Source organism: Narcine bancroftii, chromosome 4, assembly GCF_036971445.1.
Source record: "Narcine bancroftii isolate sNarBan1 chromosome 4, sNarBan1.hap1, whole genome shotgun sequence".
In the NCBI taxonomy this organism is placed as follows: Eukaryota; Metazoa; Chordata; class Chondrichthyes; order Torpediniformes; family Narcinidae; genus Narcine; species Narcine bancroftii.
Window position 1 is genome coordinate 64,884,454 of NC_091472.1, and position 23,978 is coordinate 64,908,431.

A 23,978-nucleotide genomic window follows, 5' to 3' on the forward strand; every position below is an offset into this window, starting at 1 on the left:
ACAAGAAAAAAATCCCTCTTTCAATGTAGCACCTAACTCCCTTCTTTCTGTGATAACCTCAGTATCCATTAGATCAAAACTGCCCTAGTTTCTAAACAGTGCTTTCTTTTTGCTTGCAATCAAGCTCCTCCAGTAAAGGAGCGGGCAGATGACCATGAAGTGAATCCCTGAGCAGCTTTGGATTTGGGAGACAATCTGCACTAGCTGGTTACTTTACAATAGGAATGGCACTGTAGGAATGCTGAGATCTTGAATAGTTTCTTTGGCTTGGCTTCGCGGATGAAGATTTATGGAGGGGTAAATGTCCACGTCAGCTGCAGGCTCGTTTGTGGCTGACAAGTCCGATGTGGGACAGGCATCTTGAATAGTTTAATAAGTAGAAAATGAACAGATCAAAAGAAACAAATGTATACCAATCCCTCCATCAAATATGATAATAGCTAGGCTGTACCTCAAAGATACTTTCTTGTTTTGCCCTCGTAACCCTTAACAGCTACAAATTTTGAATTGCATTTCAAGAATTTATTACCATTCCCCAAGGGCAGTCAGTGCCTTGGAAATTTCTGATGCTCTTAGACATTGGATGGAATACTGCAACATATTCAAAGCACCTTTAATATGGTATTCAGCATTGAAATTGCATTTCAACAAGTTGAACTTTAAACACAGAAGTTAAGAGTTTCACATCAATGTTAGTGTCATGTGTTTTTGTTTTCAATTGCTTGACTGGAAGCCAAAACCTTATACATTAGGTGTAACATAATTATATTTTCAAGTTAACAATGCTATCACTTTCCAAGATGTAAGCCCCAAAGCTTAATGCTAAATCTCAAGCAAGGTAATAGATACACTCCTCATGTTCATGTGGACTTTTCAGCAGACCTGCCAATAGCCACAGTTGGTTATGCTTGCCTTCCAAACTTTTTATTAAAGTCTTAAATCACAGAAGTGGAATCATTGGCTCACCATTACATTGGCAATCCTTTTGCCCATCTACATTTACCCTCTTTTCCTACATTCACCCTGTTTTACAAACTGTTCCAAGTATGCCAGGGAAGACATTGTGTGCGATTTCTGATAAGACAAGCACTTAGATTGTTCTTGCCTCTGCTTGGTTGCAAATTATTCATAACCAATGTCCCGCAATGAGCAGATGCTGCCTCAACATTATGGTTCTTCAGGATATAAAATGTTTCAATTTATTTTAGACACTATAGCACAGTAACAGGCCATTTTGGCCCACAAACCCATAGTGCCAAATTTACACCCAATTAACCTACACCCCCAGTACATTTGGAATGGTGGAAGGAAACCGGAGCCCCCAGGGGAAAACCCAAGCAGATGCGGGGAGAATGTACAAACCCCTTTCAGACAGCATGGGTTTCAAATCCTGGTCCCAATCACTGGCACTGTAAAGGCGTTGCACTAACAACTGTGTGTTGCACACGTATTGATAAATATGTTGACTATAAATTTATCTTAATCTGTGGAAAAGCATAGGCTAGTTTAAATGAAAGGAAACATGAATTAAAAATATGGTAAGAATATAGAACACAGTTTTAAACAAATCCTTCAAAATTCTCATGCAGCAAAAATTTAGTTGATACTCTGCATGCCCAAAATATAACTGTTTACAAATCATAAATATCAACATGCAAATTTTACATTTAAGAAAGATTGATGATAGATTCTGACCTGCAACTTGGCATTCTCTGTTTGCAAGGTGGCATTATGAACCTGTAGTGATGTTGCCTGTTTCTGAAGTGCAACAATTTGGGATTGCAAGTTGTTATTCTGGGTTTCTAGCTGCTTCAGCTGCATTTTTAAGGCCTGTTTTTCTGCCTGAAGTGTTGCATTCTTTGAAAGGAAAAATAATGCTTTAACTAGCTTCAAAAAAAAAACTTGCCTTCCAGCATTTCATATTTCAAAAACCAATATAATTTATGCAAATAATTATAGATTTAGTAATTTGTTTTACTTCCTACAAATTTTGTACATTTAAGAACATAGAATATTATAGCACAGTATAGGTCCTTCAGCTTATGATGTTGTGCTGACCCACATAAACCTACTCTACAACAATCTAATATTTCGAACCTCACACCTGTAACCCTCTATTTTTTTTTAACATGCATGTGCCTATCTGAGCATTAAATGTCCCTATTGTACCAGCCTCCACCACCACCTCAGAAAAACATTCCAGGCACCCACAAATATGTGTATAAAAACTTAGCTCTGACATTTCTAAATTTTCTTCCACTGATATTAAACACATGCCTTCTAGAATTTGCTATGGTCACCCCAGGAAAAAGGTGCTGGCTGTCTACCCTATCCAAGCCCCTCATAATCTTACATACCTCTATTAAATTACCTCTCATCCTTCCTCACTCCAAAGAGATAAGCTGTCAACCTTACTTTGCAAGGCATTTTCTTTAATCCAGGCAAGATCCTGGTAAATCTCCTCTCCACACTCTCTGAAGCAACTACATTCTTCCTATAAAAGGGTGACCAGAAGTGAACCTAATACTTCAGACGTGGTTCAACCAGAGTATTATAGAGCTACATGTTACATTGCGGCTCTCGAACTCAATGCCTTACCTAATGAAGCCAAAACAACATACGGCTTCTTAATCATTCTATCAACTTACATGGCAATCTTGGGGAATCTAAGGACCTGGACCCCTTCATATTGTTAATAATCTTGCCATTAACCATGTATTCCACCTTCAAGTTTGACCTTCCCAAGTGTATCACCTCACACTTAACTGGATTGAACTCCATCTGTCACTTATTCAGCCCAACTCTGCATCCTGTCTATATCCAGTTCTACATAACCTTCTGCACACTATCCCACAGCATCTTCCAATTTTTGTATCATCTGCAAATTTACTATCCAACCTCTTCTACTTCATTCAAGTCATGTATAAAAGTAACAAAGGTCAGTGGTCCCAAGACACCCTGAAGAATGCCACTAGTCACTGACCGCCAAGCAAAATATGTTCCATCATCTCCTCTGCTTTCCGTAGGCAATCCAATACTGAATCGAAACAGCCAAGAATCCCATGCTTCATAACTTTCTGAATGAGATTACCATGGGGATCCTTGTCAAACACCTTACTAAAATCCATATGGTCCACAGGAGTGGACCGGTGAGGGGTTCAACAGTTGAAAGACCCTACAGGATGGTAATCACAGCAGCGGACCAGCGAATGGCTCAGGAGCTGAAGGATCCGCACAGGTTGTGGGCCTGTTGGCAACTTGCAGTGAAGGACTCACAGAGACTGCAGGGAACTTGCGGTTGGGAGGCCTACACATACTGCAGGCTGCTGAAGACTGGATCAAGAGAACTAGGTATTTGAATCAGGATTTGAGAGGGCTCCTGATGGGTCTCAAGCGCTGAAGGCGCCAAGCAAACATGTCGAATGTTTGGATCTGGAACTCAGGTTGTCAATGAATCGAACAGCAAAGGCTGTGGAAGCACTGGAGGCGAATCCATGGACTCTCGGTGTCTCTGAAGGGACACTCTTTCTTTTTTACTCTGTAAGGTGCACCAGGTGACACTAATGGTGTCTCTTTGCCTTACAGCAGGTAGAGGCAATTTCATGTAATATGACATTCTGTATTATTACATGACAATAAAGGAATCTTGATATACATTATATCTATCAATTTTCCTTCATCCATTTCCATTGTTACCTCCTCAAAAAATCCTATCCTTAAGCATCCTCTACAAGTCTGTCCATCACTGATGCAAGACTCACAAGTCACTCCCAAAACTGCATCAATTTCTCCCCTTGATTCCTATAATAACCTGGGGTATATCCGAGCCAGTCCCAGGGACCTTTTTACCTGAATATTTTTAAGAAGATCCAGCCTTTGCTCTTTCTTAACCTCAACGTGGTGCTGCACTTGAGCCTGTTCTACACTGACCTCACATTCACCAAAGTCCCTCTCCCCAGTGAACACGGAAGCAAAGTATTCATTTAGGACTTCCCCTACCTCCAGGTAACATTCCTCTCTTTATCCATAATTTGTTCTACCCTCACTCTCATCATTCTTTTGTCCTTCATGTACATGTAGAACACTTTAGGATATTTCTTAATCCTACTTGCCAAGGATTTCTCATGTCCCCTCCTGGCTACTATATAATTCTCTGGAGCCCTTTTTTAACTTTTGCTTCTGAAACCTTATGTATGCTTCCTTCTTCCTCCTAACTAACTATTCCACCTCTTGTCAACCATAGCTCCCACCATCTTTTCTACAACTCAGTGGGATAAACCTATCCAGGATCGCATGTGTATGGTCCCTAAACATCCTCCACATTTTTGCAGTGCATTTTCCTGAGAATATCTGTTCCCATTTTACTCTCCCAAGTTCCTGCCTTATCCCATGTGATAAGCCATTCCCCAATAAAACTTTCCCATTTCAGATACAAAATACTTTTCAATTTTGTCAGATAGAGTTGAAATGTAACTTTTGTGCCTGATTTTGTATTTGTGATCAGAATGATAAAATGAATTTTTGCTAAAATAACACTTTCTAAATTGCTATCACACCAACATTTAAAATTAAGTTTATATCCTCCCTAGTTATTGATCCACTAAAAAAGAAAATATTTGAATAACCTTCAGATAGAGGTCAAAGGCGAACCATTGATGTAGAGTAGATTATGAAGACTTCAACTTACCACACACGTTCCCTATCATTCTTCATTTGAAACAGAATGTTGTCTGAACATACTGCTGGACCTGACCCCCTCCATCACTTTCAAATTATCTGTCTTCAGGCCAATTGTTCACAAAACTCTCATCATGCCCCGTCTTCCAGATTTGACAATCATCCTGATTTTCTATCTGTCACATGAACTCATCCAGAACTATTTCACTGTGGTTTCTCTGAGTGCCTCTGCACAATTATCTAACTTGGCCATCTCCATTCAGTCATTTAATGTCACCCTGTAATGGCACTAATAGATAGAACAGCAACAGTATCATTCAGAAACAAGATAGTTCAATATTAATATTCAATTTATGGTCATATACATAAGATACAGCAAAAAAGCTTTCCTTTGCTTGCCCTACAAGGCAAAAAGTTGCCAGGTTCCAATGCTATTATTAAAACAAGAAGGAAAAACAAAAGAAACCCTTCCAAAATACATTGTTGCCATGAATGTGCTACCTCCTCTGGCATCCCCGTAACCAGTTTAGCTGTCCTGCAGTTTGTTCAGTGGTGAAGCAAGCTCAAGGTTCTATATTTACAATCACACCTCCTCAATCCTGGGCCCTGATTCCTGGTTCCCAGAAGTTGGCCACCTCCCTACTTCCTGTCCTTTACCCTTCCCTAGGTTCTTTCCCCCTTTAGATACATAATATCACTCCCTTTTCTCTTTAGTCTCGATACAGAGTCCAGAACAAAAATACTGATCACTAATTTCTACCCATGGATATACAAGAGAGACTGCAAATGCTGGATGAGAAGTTCCTGCCCACAACTTTGACAATTGTTTTTTTCTTCACTGCTGCGACTTCACTCGCTGAGTTCTTCCAGCAGATTGTGTGTTGTTTCCATCCATGGATGTTGTCTGACCCACTGAGCACCTTCAGCAATTCTTTGTTTAACTTAGAACTTCCAGCTACTTTGTCCTCCTTTAAAAAAAAACTCCCTAAAATCTACCTCTATTTTGTTTTAAAGGCTGCATATTTATTGTTGCTATAGATATAAAATTCTCAAATTTGTTAGTAACTGTGAATATACTGAGAGTGAAAATGAATATTGGTATTAATGGATCAGGAATGGGGTGAGGAGGGAAGGGGCTCAGAGTTCATAGACTTTGGAGCAGAATTAGGCCATTTGGCCCATTAAGTCTGTTCTGCCATGCAATACATTTTTCTTCTCAACCTTGTTCTCTTATTTCTCCCCATAACACTTGACACCCTTACTAATCAAGAACCTATTAACCTCTGCTTTAAATATACATAATGATGGCCTCCACGGTCATTTGTGGCAACAAATTCACCACCTTTTGGCTGAAGAAATGTCTACTTATCTCTGTGGGAGAGGCTGTGCACTCCAGTCCCAGTCTCTCCCACCTACCTTCTCCACTTCCACTCTATCCAGTCCTTTCAATATTCGGTAGCTTTCTATAACATTCCCCCTCATCTTTAGAAACTCCAGTGAGGATGGGCCCAGAGCCATCAAACACTCCTCATACATTAAACTCTCAACCCCAGGATCATTCTTTTAAATATTCGCTTGATGCATTTTGGAAGATCAAACTTGAAGGTGGAGTATATGGTTAATGTCAGGATTCTCAATAGTGTGGAACAGAGGGATCTTGGGGTCCACATCGATAGATCTTTCAAGGTGATTGGGGAATTAAGAAGGCTTATGGTATGTTGGCCTTCATTGTGTTCAAGAGGTAATATTGCAGCTATATAAAACTCTGGTTACCCCACACTTGGAATTCTGTGTTCAGTTCTGGTCACAATTGATTACGGGAAGAATGTGGAAGCTATGTTGAGAGTGCAGAGGAGATTTGCCAGGATTGGAGAATGTGTCTTATGAGCCAAGGTTAATAGAGTTAGGGCTTTTCTTTTTGGAGCAAAGAAGGATGAGAATGTCTTAAAAGAGTTCTATAAGATTGAGAGGAATAGATAGGATGGAAAGCAGCACATTTTTCCCAGGGCAACAGTAGCAAATACCAGAGGACATCTGTATAAGGTGAGGAAACTATAAGTGAGAGGGGTATGTGTTTTTACACATAAGAGTAATGGGTGCCTAGAATGCATTGGCAGGGTTGGTGGTGGAAACGAGTACAATAGGGACTTTTAAAAGAATCTTGGACAGGCACATGAGTGCAAGAAAAATAGAGGGTTATAGGTGTTAGGAAGGTTTAGAAGATTATTCAGCAGGTTTAAATAGGTAGGAACAACATCATGGGCCGAAGGGCCTGTACTGTGCCATAATATCCTGTAAACCTACATTGAACTCTTCCAGCAACAGCTCGTCAAGATGGCAATTACAAGCTCATTTGTTTTGAGATACTGTGAGAGGAACAAATGTTAATCAGAACTTTGAAAGGAATGCCCTTTCATCTTTCAATGGTACCATGAGGTCTTTCAAATTCACCAAACATGGAAAATACAGTTACTAACAATGCCATCAGCAACTGAAATACCAGTCTATAATATGTATTCATATCAAAATAGAACATAATCTTCTGACTAGACAAGGGTGCACCATCATTGGAGAAATGACATTTAAAGGCCCTGAAAAGTCAATCAACTCTCGCTCAAATTCACAAAAATATGGCTTTTCAGAATAGCGCCAGAAAATCAATGTTATCCATAGAACCAAAAACTGGGAAAAGTCATTGCCTAAGAGAAGAAAAAATAAGATATGAACAGTATGAAATAACATCATAACGAATAATCTCCTAATTTTAAATTACAATGCAGAATCATTATAGATTGGAAGGAGGCCATAGATTCTGTGCTGGCTCTCTATAATAATTGAGTCATTCCCGTTGTCCAGCTCTATCAGCAGAGCATTGCAATTTTTTCCACTCCCCCCATTCCCTTTTAAAAACAATTAAATGCACTTTTACTGTCTTTTCAGGATCATGACTATTTATTGGAAAAATGGTTTATTTCATAATCTCCCTTACCTATTATCTTAGCAAATATAAGTCTTCAGTAAGTTGACTCTACTTCAATGTTTCAATTGGCACACCCTATCTGTAAAGGCAGGAAGGAATGTGAGAATCACATTTCTTCATGCAAAACAAAGACCTGTGGAAATTGATTTTAATTTTGATCCTATCACTATCTGATTATGATATATTACCAAAGTTAATGAGGGATGGAGAAAATGGAGGGAATACATAACAGTAGTTGAAAGAAATCTTTACTTTGTAAAAAGACCTTGAAAAATTAATCAGTTCAATATACAATTAATTTTAGGTAGCGTACAAAGAAATGCAGCAACATTTTCTTCAAGCTGCTTGAAAGATGATTTTAGTTAAGTATTAAACTCACATTTCTCTCAATCTCAATAAGTCTGTCTTTGACCTTTAACAGCTCCCGAGTTACTTCTTGGTTTTCTTGTTCCCATTTATTTGTAGTCTGAATGTCTTGAACAGGCTTATATTGTGAATTCTCCACATTTTTTTCCTCATCTTGTCTTTGTTTGAGAGCTTCATAGTTTTTTTTCACCTTTAATCATGAAGATAAATAAATTCATTGTATAAAGTTTCATATATTAAGGAATATTCTGGCACTGTACATGAATATTAAAAATTAAGTAGCTCACAGCAATTTTATTGTTGTTGCAGTTGTAAAGTTTCCCTCCCAAAGTGGCCATAAAATGCTGAAATTCTCTGTTAATTTCTAAGCTAAATTGACCCAGAGATACAAATTCATTGCTTTGTACTGATGCTGTGTAATGATGATCATTTCTTTCCATGGATCGTGCCTGACCAACTGAGTTCTTCCCAATTTCTCACTGTTCAATGATACTTTGGCTTCAATGTTGACCTTACAAAACTGAACGAAACCCATGCAGCAGGCATCATTCCAAAAAATTGTCAATAAATACATATGATGTGAGCTTACCTAATTAGATCAAATTCAGATCCAATTCTCCAGAGAATATTTTATCTGTCACCAGGGGGTAAAAGTTGTAATAAAACATAAACTGGAGTGGCTGGACAGAACACATTTTGTGAATTGAACTATTTAATGCTCTAATATCCACCACCCCCACCCAACCCTTTGTTAATCATGATGTCGTTGACTGTTAATATTCAGACAACGTGTTCTCAAAAATGGGCAAGCAAGTTCAGCAAGAATATTGAACTTGCAAAGTTATATTCCCTCTCCACTGAGGTCTTTTGCCGTTACATTTCCACCTTGTGATGGGTAAAAGCCATTATATACATGGAACAAATGCACTTGCTAACAGTGGTGCTGAATGAAGAGATATGTTGGTAATCTATCTCAGACACCACGAGGGACCCCAAGGATGTGTGCTTAGCCCACTGCTCAACTCATTATACACCCATGACTGCGTGGCCAGGCACAATTCCAATGATATCTACAAGTTTGCCGATGACACCACAGTTGTCAGCAGAATCACAAACGGCAATGAGGAAACATACAGGAGGGAGATGGATCAGCTCGTTGAATGGTGTTACAATAACAACCTTGCACTCAATGTCAGCAAAACCATGGAGATGATTGTGGACTTCAGGAGGAAGTCAGGAGAACACGACCCAGTTCTCAATGAGGGATCTGTAGTGGAAAGGGTCAAGAACATTAAATTCCTGGATGTCATCTCCTAGGATCTGTCCTGGAGCCTCAACGTGAATGCAATCACAAAGAAGGCTTGCCAGCGGCTGTACTTTGTGAGGTGGCTGAGGAGATTCTGTTTGTCACCAAAGACTCTTGTAAACTTCTAAAGGTGTACTGTGGAGAGCATTCTGGCTGGTTTCATCACTGCCTGGTATGGAGGTGCCAACTCTCAGGACAAGAATAAACTCAAGAAGGTTTTAATTTGGCCCGGGACATCACAGGCCCAGACTTCACTCCATCGATGACAACTACATGAGGTGGTATCTTAAAAAAGCAGCCTCTATCCTCAAAGACCCCTACCACTGAAGCATTGCCCTCTTTACTTTGGTATCATTGGGTAAATGTATAGGAGCCTAAAGACAAACACTAGGACAGCTTCTTCCCCACTGCCATCAGATTCTTGAATAATCAATGAACCAAAGACATTGCCTTACTTTTCTTGCACTATTATTTTTACTTTTTTATAGTAATGTCATAAGATGGTTATAATATGAACATCTGCAGTCTGATGCTGCCACAAACATTGAATTTCATGACTTGTTCATGTCAATAAATTCTGATTCTGATTATGCTTTCATTGTTTCCACTCAACCATCTCAATATCTTTTATCAGATGGAACTATACTTGCAAATGTTTAAAGGTTCCCTGCTATTGCATTTGCCAAGCATGGGCAGATGATAATTTTCCTTTAGGTCCATGAATTTGTTGATTTGAGAGCCACAGTCATAACATTATCTTTGCTTGTTGCATGAGATTGACATAATCACTGTATTAACCTCATGATCCAGGTTGGACAATTTAAATGGAGAACCATTCTCCTCACTGATCAGGAAGTGGCTCTAGAGATTCCAGAGATCTCTGTTGATTGGTTCCAAAGCCAAATTAAATAGAAGAGATCTTAAGGGACAACCCTGTCTGATTCCACGATGAAGTTTAAAGGGTTTGGATTTAATTGAATTAGAGAAAATTAAAGCTGGAGGAGATAGATATATTAATTTAGTCCAATTAATGAATTGAGAACCTAGATTAAATTTCTCTAGTACACAAAATAAATATTCCAATTCCACTCTATCAAATTCCTTTCCTCATCTAAAGAGATAATACATTCAGAGGACAAGACTGTGGGAGAGTGGAGAATACCTAAAAGACGTTGAAAATTGAATTGTGAGTAACGTCCTTTAATGAATCCCTTTTGATCCTCAGAAATAATTAGAGGCTTAACATTTTCTAATATTGAGGCCAGGATCTTAAACAAAATCTCGGCATCAAAATTTAGAAGGGAAATTGGTCTGTAAGAGGAACCATCAAAGGAATCCTTATTCTTTTTATGAATAAGGGAGATGGAAGCATTATAAAAGGTTTGCTGCAACTTTACACTAAGAGCTGGAAATATACATAAGGTGCCTCTCAATACTGATAATCTTCTGCAGTACATATCCAATCCTGACCATTCAATTCCACATATTTTGCTACTTCTCATTAATTTGGTCAGTTTTAAGGCTATAAATTAAACCTGCAAAAGAGTGAAATATTCATTTTGAACTCTTCCTGCTCTTTTGATTCCACTGTCCCTTATAAAATTGTTAAAAATCTATTTAACTATCTGGGCGTTACTATTACTAAAAAGTTTAATATTTTGTTTAAGGAAAATTTCCCTACTTTATTGAATTATGTTAAGAAGTCCCTATCTCAATGGTCTCCTCTTTTGATTACTTTAATTGGATGTGTTAAATATTATCAAAATGAATATCTTGCCAAAATTCTTATATACAGCATCTTTCAAGCTATACTGGCTTTTGTTCCTAAATCCATTTTTGATTCATTAGATTCTCTCATCTTTTCTTTTGTTTGGAAAAGCAAGCGCCCCAGCCTCAAAAAATTCCTTCAAAATACAAAAATAAATGGAGGTTTGGCATTACCTAATTTTAGATTTTATTACTGGGCAGCAAATATTAGATCTATTACTATTTAAATTCATCATAATAAATACCAAGGTGCTTCAAGATGGATTGACCTAGAAATTAAGTCTACTAAAAGGTATTTTCTCCTTTCGATACTTGGAGCACCCTTGCTTTTTGGCATCCAAGTTACCTGATAATTTGGTAGTCAGACACACTTTGAGAATTTGGTTTCAATTTACAAAACATTTTGGTTACCATAGGTTTTTATTGATTAGCTCTATTCTACATACTCCTTTTTAAAAAACCTTCGGTCCAAGATATTGCTTATACTCAGTGGCTAAGCTTGGGTATCCAATCTTTTCTAGATCTATATGTTGCCAAAATTTGGCTTCTTTTGAACAATTATCTATTAAAACTAAAATACTTGAACATCACTTTTTTCATTATTTACAGATTAGGAGCTTCTTAAATTCTTTAACGCTGAAGCATCCCCAGGATTTAGATTTTAACTTTATTTGGGAAGTATATAATTTTAAACCTAATCAACCCCTTATGATTTACTTTAATGATCTAGGGATAGTTCCCTGGGTGGTATTAAGAAATTATGGTATCAAGACTTTCAACTATCGTTTGCCAAAAGGTTCAGTTAGCTAAATTTTATCCTAATGTTTCTTCTAAATGTGAAAAATCTATAACTGAGTAAGGTATATTGTTTCATATATTTTGGCTATGTTCTTCTCTCTTTAATTTTTGGCAAGAGGTATTTCGTATTTTATCATTAATTCTTATTATTAATTTGACTCCTAGCCCTTTCATTGCTATTTTTGGAGTGAGTGGGCCAATGGTTTTAATACTGACTTCCTCACAATTCCATGTGGTGGGTTTTGCTCCCCTCATTGCTAGAAGGGCCATTTTACTGAGATGGAAATATGCTGTCCCTTTCATTCATACTTAATGTTTGTCGGATGTGATTGCATGTCTCTCTCTCTCTCTCTCTCTAGAACAAATTACATGTTCTATACTGCAATGGATGTCAACTTACTTCGCTTTGGTGCCCTTTTCTTAATTTCTTTTAAAAATTTGTAGATTAATTATTTGCTTTTTTTAAGACCCTATAGTTATTATTAGTAGTAGTGGACTCCTTAACTTGGCCAGCAACCCTCATAGGTTGGGATTTGATTCTTAGTTTAGGAATTTTTTTTCTTTTTCCATTCAATGATATGGATTCAGGATATATCAGAAAGTCTCAGAATTCAAAGAATGGGGGAGGAATCCAGACCAACAAAATTCTACCTCGTCTCTTATCATATCACTCTGCACCCCCTTCTTCCCCTGTCGTCTCTCCATTCTGTCTCCTTTTGCACAGATATGATAAATTCTACCTAGTCTTTTATCATATCACCCCCATGCTCTTCTTCACCGCCCCTCCCTCCTTTCCATTCCATGTTTCCTTTCACACAGACATGATAAGTTCTCACCTAGTCCCTTATCAAATCCAATAAACCTTTTGTTTATATAGATTTTTCATTGTGTGAATTCTGACACTTTCTGATATATCCTGCTTCTGCCTTTTCTGATTTTTCCTTGAAGAAGAGCTCAGGCCCAAAATGTTGGTAATATATCTTTGTCCCCTATAGATGCTGAAAAGACCAGCTATTTCAGTGTGTTTACTACATTCAAAAATAGAGCTTTTCTCTTAATTGGAGGGGTGCCCAAGTTTCCAAAAATAGAACATGACTTGGTGGGAAAGTGCAGTGGAAATACCTCAGCAGGATTTAATATTACTAATTAAAATTCAGTTCATTTTGTAAAACTGAATATTTTTAATGCAATAAATGGTTATTAAATGAATATTGAACTATGGGTTTTTACCCTTATAAAATTGACTAGAATATTGGTACAGTGAGTGGTCTTATAAAGTGCTTTGCTGTGTCTGATTATCAATTAACCCTCCCAATAATAAAATAATTTTCTTCTTTTCTACACCACTGTTAAACACTCTGATAAATCCAGACTGCTTTTCGTCCAATACGAGAGCATTCCTTATTGCAGACATATCAAAACATGCAAGAGAGTACAACACACAGAATTATTCAACAGGTTGGACAGGAAGCTGGTCAGGGGAAAGGTCAGTTTCCATGTGCTTGCAACTTGGTGGATCATCTGACCACTCAGTCAGATAGCATGTTGAAAATCACGACTTGCTGTTGAGTTTTTCCGGCATTTGTGTTTTTACTACAATCACAGCACCTGTAGACCTTTGAGTTTTATATCCTCCGTCAATCAATTGCAGACCCACACACACTTTCCAATTGGTTCTCCTCCTCGCATGGGTCTACCTGGGCTGGCCCACTAACTAGCTGCAGGATAAAAACTCAGAACATGGGCTAGCTCATGTTCTTTTCCTTTTGGAACCACCCCTAAGCTCCACTGCAGGTTGAGAGCTGTGGGCAACGCTGGAGAACTAATTGTAAAGTGTGTGCTTGTGAAGGGTGGAGTCTACTTGTGGCATGCATCTGGGAGAAACTATCATGTCTTGCCTGTTGTAATTTGTTGATAGCTATATATAACCTTGTTAATTGGTGTGCCATGCCTGCTTGTGTGTGTGTGTGATTTGTGCTGTATGTAAATAAAGTTCACTGTTTAGTGCTTACATATGTCCAGGATTGTCATTCTTTGAACCCTTCAACTTTTTCTCCCACCAAAAATTGCTGCTGCAAGCAGGGTTCATGGAGTCCTCAGAGGTTCATGGACGAACAGTTGGGCAAATGGGTTGTCACGATGTTCTAAACATGTACAATGGACAGTCCCGGAGTGAAGATAGTGCTGGGTTTGGCATTCTGGCTAGCCTGCTGGCAGACCATGGTAAGCCAGTGGACTGTTCAGATGGCTTGGACTTGCAAGGAGAGGAGATAGAGAATAAAGGGACTGAACTAGCAGGCTAGTCAAAGCACAGCAGCTAAAAATGGCTTGTCAGGCAAGCTGGCAGCTGGACCCAGTCAATTTCCAAGCCCTGATGTTGCTGGGGGAATGGTGCTGATATGTGGTCAGGGATGAGGACATTTCATAGTAGTAGTAGTGGATGGAAATTATTCTGCCTGGAGGCAGAACTTGTGAAGTTCGCAGGGATCTGTTCTAGGACCCCTGCTCTTTGTCATTTTTATAAATGACCTAGAAGTGGAAGGATGAGTCAGTACATTTGCAGATGATATGAAGGTCTGAGGAGTTGTGAAGAGTGATGAAGGTTGTCGTAGTTAACAAAAGGATATAGACAGGATGAAAAGTTGGACGGAAAATTTGCAGATGGAATTCAATCTGGGTAAGTGTGAGGTAATGTGGAGGAACAGATGGACCTTGAGGTCCAAATCCATTCCCCTCTCAAGGATGCCACATAGGTTGATAGGATAGTTAAAGCCTAAGGGATGCTGGGTCATATTAGTCAGGGGATCGAGTACAAGAGTAGAGAAGTCATGTCACAACTCTACAAATCTCTGGTGAGATCACAGTTAGAATATTGTGTTCAATTCTGGTCACCTCATGACAGGAAGGATGTGAAAACTATGGAGAGGGTGCAGAGAAAATTTACCAGGATATTACTTGGATTGGAAAATAAGTCTTATGAAACAAAGTTAGCGAAGCTAAGACTTTTCTCTGTGGAGCTATGAAGGATGAAAGGTGACTTAATAGAGGTCTATAAGATTCTGAGAAGCATAGGGAGTATGGAGTAGAAAATACCAGAGGACATCTGTATAAAGTGAAGGGAGGAAATTTTAGGTGAGACATCAGGGGTAAGTTTTTCAGACAGAGTTGTGGGTGCATGGAATGCCTTGCCGGGGTGGTGTTGGAGGCTGAAATAAAAGGGGCATTTATGACTTGTAGATAGTATTAAAGAAAAATACAGGGTTACAAGATAGGAATGGATTAGTTTTTTTTGTTTTGAATACTTAGGTTGGCACAACATCAAGGGCCAAAGGACCAGTTCTGTACTGTAATGTTCTATATAGTCTATATTTGAATGAATAGCAAGGAAGTACAGCAGTGTTGTGACTGTCCTCATTTGTCGAACCCCTGCAGGCCAGACCAGTGACTGTGCAGTCCCACAACTAACATTGGGGCATTCAGTCTTCTTCCTCAATTGGGGATGGAAGGGAGGGACAGGGAGCTGTGGAAGAACATGCCCTGTGAGACCACCAAGACCTGGGAGTATTCTGCCAAGGTACTGGTTTGGGGAACTGGTACTGGTAGAAGCCAAACAAGACCCTGGGCAATTGGCTGTTCTGGATCTGGCATGAGGTTAGTACAAGCGTGAGCCTATCTCATCTGGAAACAGATATCCTGGGTGGGTTATCCAGTCAGCAAGCCAAAAACAACAGCCTGCAGATGCCATCTGAGGCCATTGAGGGTAATGCATTCCTTTGGAATCATGTAGCAGCAACTGTCTGGATGCAGTGAGATTTACAGTCCTGAGTTGAGTGGCTTATGATAGAGGATGGGATTTGGGCCTTTAAACAGAGAGTTCTAGTTACTAGACTCATGGCCTTGACTCCCCTGAGGGCGATAGGATTCCCCCCCCCACCCCCCCGCACTGGTGGGACACATAGTCTATAATCGGCCAAGCAACTGGGAGACAGTGAGGGAGACGATCTTAATGCTGAAAGGACCGGAGTTTGTGCAGAGGGGAGCAAGTGCTCGGGTCCGGAAGGTAGAAAAGAAGGCAATGGACAGGGGGATCCGCATGACCCGCAACGTGAAGTTGGCACTGTTGAGGACAGGGGTAGCTAAGGACCTCATCAACGGGATAATCACCCTTGCCCTATATGCATTCTGGAAGGAGTATTGTAAGAGGAAGCCATTCAAAGGAGGAAATCCAACCACACACCCCACCCCACCCACCCCCCCCCCCAACCAGGACACAAGTTTACCCGAACTGTTATTGACTTCTTCCTAATGCAACACTGAGCCCCTGTACTCTACTATCAAGGCTCTGCAGGGAGTGAAGGTGGATCTGCAGTGGGAGCAAGGATCAACCAGTTGATGGCGACCCTCAGCTCCCAGTAGATCAGTTCAGCAGCCCTTTCCCAGCTAGGAAACCTGAGGCCTCATATTCCTATAACCTCACACTGGGAAAAGGGTAACATACAGCAGTGGCTGACACTGTGGCCGAACACACCATCATCCCAGGCAACCCTGGCATATGGTGGGGACCCTAGGTAGCCATGGAGGGTATAGGTAGATGCATCGTTTACACTGAGGAAGTCACTCTCCAAGACACTATGGAGACAGAGCAGCTGATGCGCAAATAACAGATCCACTGACGGATGCTCACCTGAGCCTTATAGGGGTGGCTAAACATGCTGTAGCAGGCAGTGTACCACCTGAATTCATGATCAATTGGTCAAGGTGAGTCTCCACTGAGACCAAAGATCCACCAAAGTTAGAGGAGGTGGAGATAAGAGGAATTCCAAGAAGTGTCAGTCCAGCAGCCACAAGGGCTGCTGAGAAAGGGGTGTGTAGTAGTGCACAGACTGGGGAATGTGTTGTTGGTTGCTTTGCCAGGGGAAATGGAAATAACCTGTCTGTAAACACAATAACTAACCCGGAGAGGGACAGGATGACATATCTGGGGATACTGGCTGCAGAAATGATGGCATTGATTTGTATTTGGAGATCCTACAACACCTTCCTCAGAGAGGCTTACGAGTATGCCAGCAGAGCCAACACATCAGACTGCTGGATTTGTACGAGGACTCGTGCCTCTGACACTGATTCCCAAGAGACTATGGGGGTGGTTTGACCAACTCCAGGGATTTTCAAATCCTGTTTTGAGGGAGCCAGGAAGTAACTGTCCTCAACCCACTTTCCATAGCATAAAACACCTCACATCTAGTGACCCTCAGTGGGGTGGGCATTTCAAAGGTTGGTATTTCCCTGCATTCGATTTGGGCAACATCAATATCCCTAATCTCCCAACAGGTGAGTAAGGGCAAGGAATGTTGTTGCAGATGGCATAATTAGCACTGGTCCAACCAATTAGTGGGGCAGTGAAAGCAGGAACTGTATCCAGGGACCACAGTGTCAATAACCCAGCGAAGGTGGGTGCTCCATGGACAATGAACAGTACTTAGTGGATATGCAAGCACTGACCCATGGGTGGTACAGCTGCTGCAAATGGGATATGCAAGGCCATGCATAGACTACCTCAACAATCTGAGGGAACACCCAGCCTGCAGTGGGCAGCATGGCAAGATGGCAATCACTAAGACTGAGAGATTTGAGATGGTGCCCTTTCCCCAGATTAGCACTACCCTATTGTCCTGAGAGGTGATACTCATGACCAGTGATGGAGATACTGCCTAATGAGATGGCTGTGGCACTTCAAAACATATGATACATTGGCTTGAGTGGCAGCTGAACTGGCGGCTGTTTAGACGGTAGCCTTGCAAAACCGCATGGCCTTGGATTACCTGCTCGTAGCCAAAGGTGGCACCATTGTTGTTGTTGGTAATGTGTATTGACGTTCCACATGAATTGAGGAATATTGCTCACTTAGCTGACCACATATGAGTTGGTGAACAGAATTATATGAGCCAGGGACTGGTTCCTTGGCCACAATACACCATGGGGGAGCTGGAAGACCACTATAATACACTGGGCAACAACCATCAAGGTTGTTATTAGTGGATATAGTTCTATTCTGTGTTTGTGTGATTTAATAGAGTATCCCTGGGGTTTATATTAGTCTATGGACAGAATGACTGGGTTTTGTGATCTTCAAGGGGTGGAATGTAACACGGAGGATTATCCAACAGGTTAAAGAGGGAGCCAGTCAGGACAAAGTACTTGCAAAGTCATATGACCACCCAGACAGGAAGCAGGTTGAAGTCACCAGCCCGTCAATCAATTTCATACCCACTTGCAGGTAGAAAACATCTCCCAATTCGTCCTCCTCCTCATCTAAGGACACATGGGCCTACCTAGGCTGTACCACTAGCTAGCTCTAGGATTAAAATCCTAGCACATGGGCTCGCTCACACTCTTTTCTCTTTGGAACTATCCTTAAGCTCTACTCCAGGTTGCAGGCAACACTGGTGGACTAATTATCAGGTGTGTGCTGGTGAAGGGAGGGGGCTATTTGTGTCTCACCTGTTATAACTTAGTAGATAGATAAAACTTTGTTAATTTGTGTGCTGCGCCTACTTGTCGGGGGCAAGGTGGCAGGTACTGTTCGTTTGAACCCTTGAAATAACATAGGTATAGTTTAGTTAACTTGTATGAGAGCATTACTGGTTTGCATGTGGGTGTGGGTCTCCTGTTGTGTATTTATATCACATGTAAATAAAATTTATGGTTTAGTACTAACACGTGTCCAGGACTGTCACTCTTTGAACCCTTCAAACTTGTTCTCCAACCAAAGACAACGAACATCAGACTGAATTATTGTGACATTGGTTGTTCAAATAACAGAAAATGAACTGGTAAGTCATGTATATGAATAATCAGATTATTTTTGAGGTTGATCTTTAAAACAGGTTTATTTATTTCCCACAAAACTTGAGAAAATGAGACTTTGTTGGCGCCTTACCGTCTTTAGCTCCTGATGAAGTTGTTGGATTAAATTTGTTGATTCTTCTAATCGTGCTTCAAGACTGGCAATTTTTTCTTCTTTAATTTCTAAAGATATTTTTAATGTGCTTTGAAGTTTTGACTCCAAAAGTTTATACCTACTGGAAAGTTGATATTGATATGGAAATATGTTATTTAAAATAAAACAGTAAAAGGAAACAATTTATTTCAGCATTTCTATATGTTTAAATTGATTTGTTACAGGGATAACTGATACCAAGCTCTTGTGACAGAGAATTTATCAAGAAGCACTTTCCATGAAATGTAGATATGCAGATACACATTGATTCTACCCAACAAACCTCCATGCAGGTACAAAAAAATGTTTAAATCATTAAAGAACTATAGGATCTATTGAAAAAGCATCTTCAGGCAAAATGTATTGTCATTTTAAGTTCCTGCAACTAGGTTACACTATTACAACTATTTCTGAGGTTACATTAATTAATGGTGCTCTTCACTGTGTTTTCGGGACAGCAATTTATAATTACATTCTTTTGGTGCATAAATAGGCACCAGTTGGAAGTTGGGAATCTGCACTAAGGAAAATGAAGAGACATTTCAATATTTTTAATGAAATTACCAGGGAAACATAATTGCAGGTGATTCAGATATGCACTTTTACTGTAACATTCAAAGGACACAGACTTGGTCAGAGTCCTTCATCTATTCCCTCAGTTTCTGTATCTTTCAACTCAAGTACATTGATTTTTCAGGACTGCAAATTCCCACTATCACTAGCTATGCACAGATATTAAGGTTCCTTTTATTGTCACGTAATAATTCATTAAAAATGTAACATACATGATCTTTTATAACTTTCATCTGCCGTAAGGCAAACAAAGAGTTGCAGAGAGGCCGTCACCCCGAACAATAGGAGAAAAGAGAAGTCCCTTCAGAGATGCTGAGTGTCCGAGGATTAGCCTCCTGTGCTCCTGCAGCCGCACACACTCCTCTGCGGTTGCAGGATTTTAATTAAACAGGCCATTTAAAGCCTATATGGAGTCATCGGTGTTAGGACTGGGCGGTTGCACCCTTCAGTGCATCTCTGTGTCTCTGGCCTCCCGGATCTGCACCAGCAGTAGTGCTGCCATTGCAGCAGTGCCACCATTTTCTCTAATGAGCATACAAGTAAATGATGATGTTCATGGAAAATGCAATAATTTGCATAAAATTAGTGCAGCTTAATCTTGATGTGATTTCTAGCATCTGGCTAAAAATGATTTGCTAATTAATATATTTCATGAAATAAAAAATGTATGGAGGTATCAGCATTTCAAAATTAAAACATACCATCACAAAATACAGTAAAGACAATTCATTTTCATTACTGTAGATACCTATCATCAGTGGTTTGTTCATCATGAAGAAGACGCTCCTTATTTAGCCCAATCTTCTCCAGTTCATTAGTGAGCTTTTCCAAGTCATTGCTCATTTGCTGAGTATGTAATTTTTCATTTACAAGTTCCTGCAAGCATCATATTGTTTAGCAAAACTTCTCAGATCCACCAACTATTAAAGTCTTTTCTATGGGAATTGTCATAAAGTAAATAAAATAAGAAAGCTGATTTACAGATTTAAATGCATTCATGGCAATTTGAGTTATTAACCCAGAAGCTAAACTTAAAAAAAAACATAATTATATTTTCAAACCTTGCTGATCCTCTTGCATTAATTATATCTTCAAAAAACAAGTACACAGAGCATCAAAGAAAATCAAAGTCACTATCCATGTCGTGATTCATATCACAAAAGAAGCAGTCAAAGTTAATATTATCCAAGAGAGTTAGGAGCACAAATCTCATGGATTAAAACAAATGTGAAATGTACTAAGTCTCTACCCATCAAATAAACATAAATATGTCCTATCAAATTCTAAAAGCACTAATAGACTAATAATTTATTAAAACATCTAAATACCTAAACAAACTAATATTGACAAACTACTTTTATTGGAAGTTATCAGTGAGAGCTTTTGAAATAAAGTTCACATTTTATAGAAAAAGTATAGTTGAGAGCTCCTTAACACAATTGGTTTGGAAACTGATATATATACATTAAAACCCCTTGTATCTGGAATTCAAGCCACCGGCAGCCTCAAGCAACAGTTAAAAAAAATAAGGAAAATAATTTTTTTAAATAATAAGTAAAAATACTGAAGTTTAAAATTATAAAAGTAAATGTTCTCTGAATTAACACATAAACCTTTCTATATGTAGGTGAAGATGGGAGCAAATATTCAGCCAGCAGAGTGCCTTGGTTGTGCTTTGCTCCTAGCAGCTGTTTGAATAAAGTTGTGTGAAACAGCAATGGTGTCACCCAGGATGAAGCCACTCACTGTTGGGGTGACTCTTTTAAAGTGTTTCCTTATCCCTGCTGAGGAAGAGACATCCCTTCCAGAAGCTTTATCTGTAAACTTGGGGGGAGGGGAGGTGGTAATAATGATCGATCATGTCTTTTGGGCTGCTCCATGGAGGGGGAGAACCTGAAGATGCAGCGATAGTTAATCATTCCTCAATGTGTACATGTATTTAGACATTGTAGTAATTTATGTAATATATGCATGGTAATTTATACTGTTGTTGGTGTGTCTCATGCACATGTGTGGCTGCATCAGATAAAAATTTCAGTGTATTTATGAATACTGCAATAAAATTTCATGCCATAGCATACTGATGTTTACTAGGAACATTATAAAAAATGAGTTGGGGCTTGGGGTCCCAAATACTTGAAAAATAAGGACTGAGTATATGTAGTCTGGATTGTCTCTGCTAAAATATTGTTCATGAAAAGACAGCATACTTGACCATTTTGAGTGGAAGATTTTATTTTGATAAATATACAAGTTGGGATCATTCACTGTTAAAAGGCCTCTGATAACAATTTGAAAGTGACCAATGGACAAAGCACAGCCATCCACACTCTGCCACATTTAGTGACAGACAATTGAAGATATCCATTTCTGCTTTTTAGTTTATTGTGTACATCTCCTTGATCCACTCATCTCAATAGAGTTCTGCTCAGGAACATCTATGTAGAATACACTACATTCTAATTAGGCTTGAATCAGAAGATGATTCAGGCTTTTAAATGAAAATTTTGTTTGAAATGCTTATTTACCTACACTGATGACTCATGAAATACAATATGGTATATTGACTTAAATCCCAACATGGACATGTCCCTACTAATTTGTGGCAATACAGTGAAATAACTCACAAATTCCATAATACAAAACTTTCATTTTTGTTTTCCCTTAAGACTTTGTAGTCTATGATTTGGAACACATTTTTGATCAACTGTTCTAATTTTATGCAAGTTGGTGTCACATTTATCTGCTAATGGACTTTGTGCACTAAGTTATCACTGCTTCTGTAACAACAAAATTTGACCAGTTTGATATATGTTTCTTCAGATTAATAACACTTAAGATATTCAACAGAAAGAAGTACATCTCTCAGTCTTCATGACTTCAGTATTTCCATTTATGAAAACAGTCAGAATTGGAGAGGATTCTTAGGGACATGACTTACGAGAATCCAGAGAAGCATAGTTTGCGCAGGAATAGTCAGTATGGCTTTGTGAAGGGAAGGTTGTGCCTTACGAGCTTAATTGAGTTTCTTGAAGAAATAACAAAAGAAATTGATGAACGTAGGGTGGTAGATATGGTGTAGATGGTTTTTAGTAAAGCATTTGACAAGATCCCCCACCCAGGAGACTCATTCAGAAACCCTAAAGCATGGGATCATTGGAACCGAACCTTAGCTATGTGGATTCAGAACTGGCTTTACTTCAGAAAGCAGGGAGCAGTAGTAGATGGAATGTATTCTGCCAGGAGATCAGTAACAAGTGGAGTTCTGTAGGGATCTGTTCTGGGACCACTGCTTTTTGCGATTTTTATAAACAACCTAGACAAAGAAGTAGAGGAATGGGTCAGTAAATTTGTAGATGACGTGAAAATTGGAGGTGTTATAGTTAGTGTATAAGGTTGCCACAAGTTACAACAGGATATAGACAGGGTGCAGAGTTGGGTAGAGAAGTGACAGATGGAGTTCAATCTGGATAAGTGTGAAGTTGATGCATTTTGGAAGGTCGAAGAAAGGCAGAGAATATGGTTAATGGTGTGGAAGAGCAGAGAGGGCTGGGGTGCACATCCATAGATCTCTCAAGGTTGTTGCACAGGTTATCAGGGTAGTTAAGAAGGCTCATGGTATGCCGGCCTTCATTAGGAGGGGGATTGAGTTCAAAAGTCGAGAAATAATGAGAAAGCTCGAGAGAACTCTGGTTAGACCCCATTTAGAATTTATGTTCAGTTTGGTTGCCTCATTACAGGAAAGATGTGGAAACTTGAAAGACGTGCAGAGGACAGATGACTATTATGAGAGGTTTGATAAGCTAGAAAGCCAGCTCCTTTTTCCTAGGTCAGCAGCAAATATCAGAGAACATCTGTTTAAGATGAGGGAAGGAAAATTTAAGGGAGACATCAGGGGCAAGTTTTTTTTTATACACAGAGTAGTGAGTGCCTGGAATGCATTGCCCGGATTGGTGGTGGAGGCTGGTACAACTGGCACATTTGAAAGTCTATTAGACAGGCACATGGATGCAAGAAAAATAGAGGGTGTGGGTATGAGATAGAAAAGGTGTAGATTGTTGAGTAGGTTTATATAAGTTGGCACAACATCATGGACCAAAGGGCCTGTAATCTGCTGTAATATTCTCTATTCTGCTTAATAGCAGGTAATGATAATTCATAATATAGGATATAAATCAAGAAGCTGGATGATTGATGTGAGAAGTTAAGGAGCTTATTGTGGAATTTATGAAGGGAAGGTGAGGCTGAGGGATGATGCACCTATCTTAGAACCATAGAATGTTACAGAACAGAAAACAGACCCTTTGGCCCTTGCAGTCTGTGCCGAATTATTATTCTGCCTAGTCTCACCCTGGGATGCATATCAACCCTGACCTGCACCCAGCCAAATATCCCTCCCATCCACGTACCTGTCCAAATTTTTCTTTAATGTTAAAATTGAGCCTGCATTCACCAGCTGGCAGCTCATTCCACACTCCAACTGCTTTCTGTGTGAAGAAGTTCCCCCTAAT

The 23,978-nt window shown here is 39.5% G+C and overlaps 1 protein-coding gene across 23 annotated transcripts in view; it reads right to left on the bottom strand.

Annotated features, from left to right (window-relative positions):
* LOC138760639 (girdin-like) overlaps positions 1-23,978 on the bottom strand; it is a 272,147-nt gene that overhangs the window by 67,533 nt on the left and 180,636 nt on the right. For all 23 annotated transcript variants that reach the window (XR_011355767.1, XM_069931479.1, XM_069931478.1 and 20 more), the window contains 4 exons: positions 20,216-20,343; positions 18,835-18,976; positions 8,037-8,213; positions 1,696-1,857 (listed from right to left, as the gene is read on the bottom strand). Coding sequence is in view for 22 of the 23 variants with exons in the window: in XM_069931479.1 (XP_069787580.1) it covers positions 1,696-1,857; positions 8,037-8,213; positions 18,835-18,976; positions 20,216-20,343 (609 nt within the window). In the remaining variant the exon portion in view is untranslated. The remainder of the gene's footprint in view (positions 1-1,695; positions 1,858-8,036; positions 8,214-18,834; positions 18,977-20,215; positions 20,344-23,978) is intronic.